General features: G+C 40.6%; 1 protein-coding gene across 1 annotated transcript; it reads right to left on the reverse strand.

Annotated features, from left to right (window-relative positions):
• Window positions 1–328: 328 nt before the first annotated feature.
• On the reverse strand, window positions 329–1018 carry EMWEY_00060000 (hypothetical protein, conserved; the record flags this gene model as incomplete). The annotated part of the gene is made up of 1 exon (XM_013481301.1): window positions 329–1018. One exon carries the CDS (start codon window positions 1016–1018, stop codon window positions 329–331), a length of 690 nt encoding a protein of 229 aa, XP_013336755.1.
• Between the last annotated feature and the right edge of the window lie 570 nt (window positions 1019–1588).

Consider the following 1588-nt stretch of genomic DNA (forward strand, 5'->3'; position numbering starts at 1 on the left):
TATATACAGATTTAGTATAGACATTTTCCTTCTTGTCTTTTTTTCCTTAATAACTTACCTAAATAATAACTAGCTACATTTATTTATTTATTTATTTATTTATTTATTTATTTATTTAGGTATATATAATTATATTAATAGATAGATAAGGGAGAAAAAAGTCTAAAAATACAACAAGACAACTATACCCACTAGCTAGCTAGCTAGCTAGCTAGCTGCAGCAGCAGCAGCAGCAGCATCAGCAGCAAAATGCATGCAGCTGGTGCTGCTTCTGCAGCTGCTGCTGCAGCAGCTGCTGCTGCTGCAGCAGTATCTACTTATCTGCTGCTTACTTCATAGAAAACAAACGCATGCATATCTGCAATTCCCCCATAGAGGGCCCACTAGGTGCTGCTGCTGCTGCTGTTGCTGCTGCTGCTGCTGCATCTGCTGCTGCTGCTGCTGCTGCTGCTTCTGCTGCTTCGTCTTCATCTTCTGCTGCTGCATCTTCACAATCCATTTCATCGTCTTGCTGCTGCTGCAGACACCCGGCAGCACTCGTGTCTGCTGCTGCTGCTGCTGCTGCTGCTGCATCCCCTTTGGGTTCTGCTGCAGCAGCAGCAGCAGCAGGTGCAGCAGCAGCAGGCCGAGCAGCAGTTTGTGGTCTTATACCTCTTGTACCCCAAGGACAGGATCGTGTCTTGTGTCTTTGCCTCCTATGGGGCCCTTTATCCATTTGCTGCTGCTGCTGCTGCTGCTGCTGCTGCTGCTGCTGCTCATCCTCATCAATAAGAGCAGCTAATGCAGACAGCAAAGAATTTTTTTTGAATTCTGCTGCTGTTGGTACCTTCGTCATAAATAGAGGGTGGTCCTCTATATCTGCTGCTGCTGCTGCTGCTGCTGCTGCTGCTGCTGTTGCTGTTATTGCTGCTGCTGGTTGTTGGTGGTGTTCGTTGTGTTGTGCTGCTCCTGGTGGTACTAATTGTGCTGCATTTGCTGCAGTTGCTGCAGATCTATCATCACCCTTACCCCCCTCCATCTTCTAGGGTTTAGGGTTTAGGGTTTAGGGTTTAGGGTTTAGTAGTATATACTGCATATAATAATTCATTTTGTTTATATTGAGGTGCCTATACACCTGAACTATTAATTTATTTATCTATATTATATAAAGACACTATTCATTGCTGCTGCTGCTGCTCGTGCTGCTGCTGCTGCTGCTGCTGTTGCTGCTGTTGCTGCTGCTGCTCGTGCTGCTGCTGCTGCAGGCTATAAGGGTACTAAGGCAACAACAAAAGTTTTATTTATTTATTTTTTGTTATTTATTGACCTTTCTTTGGGTCTAAAAGAAGAAAGAAAGAAAAAAAAAGAAAAAAAAGAAGAAAAAAGAAGAAAAAAAGAAGAAAAAGATAACCCCCTCCCCCCTTTCTTATTACATATATATATTATATAAGGGAATATAAATAATAATAAATATAAATATAAATATATAAATAAATAAATAAATAAATATAAATAAATAAATATAAATATAAATAAATATAAATATTAATATTTAAATTTAAATATATACATTCATACCTAACTGAGCAGCAGCAGCAGCAGCCGCTGC

This window comes from Eimeria maxima, genomic scaffold, assembly GCF_000499605.1.
Source record: "Eimeria maxima Weybridge genomic scaffold, Emw_scaff3081, whole genome shotgun sequence".
Classification (NCBI taxonomy): domain Eukaryota; phylum Apicomplexa; class Conoidasida; order Eucoccidiorida; family Eimeriidae; genus Eimeria; species Eimeria maxima.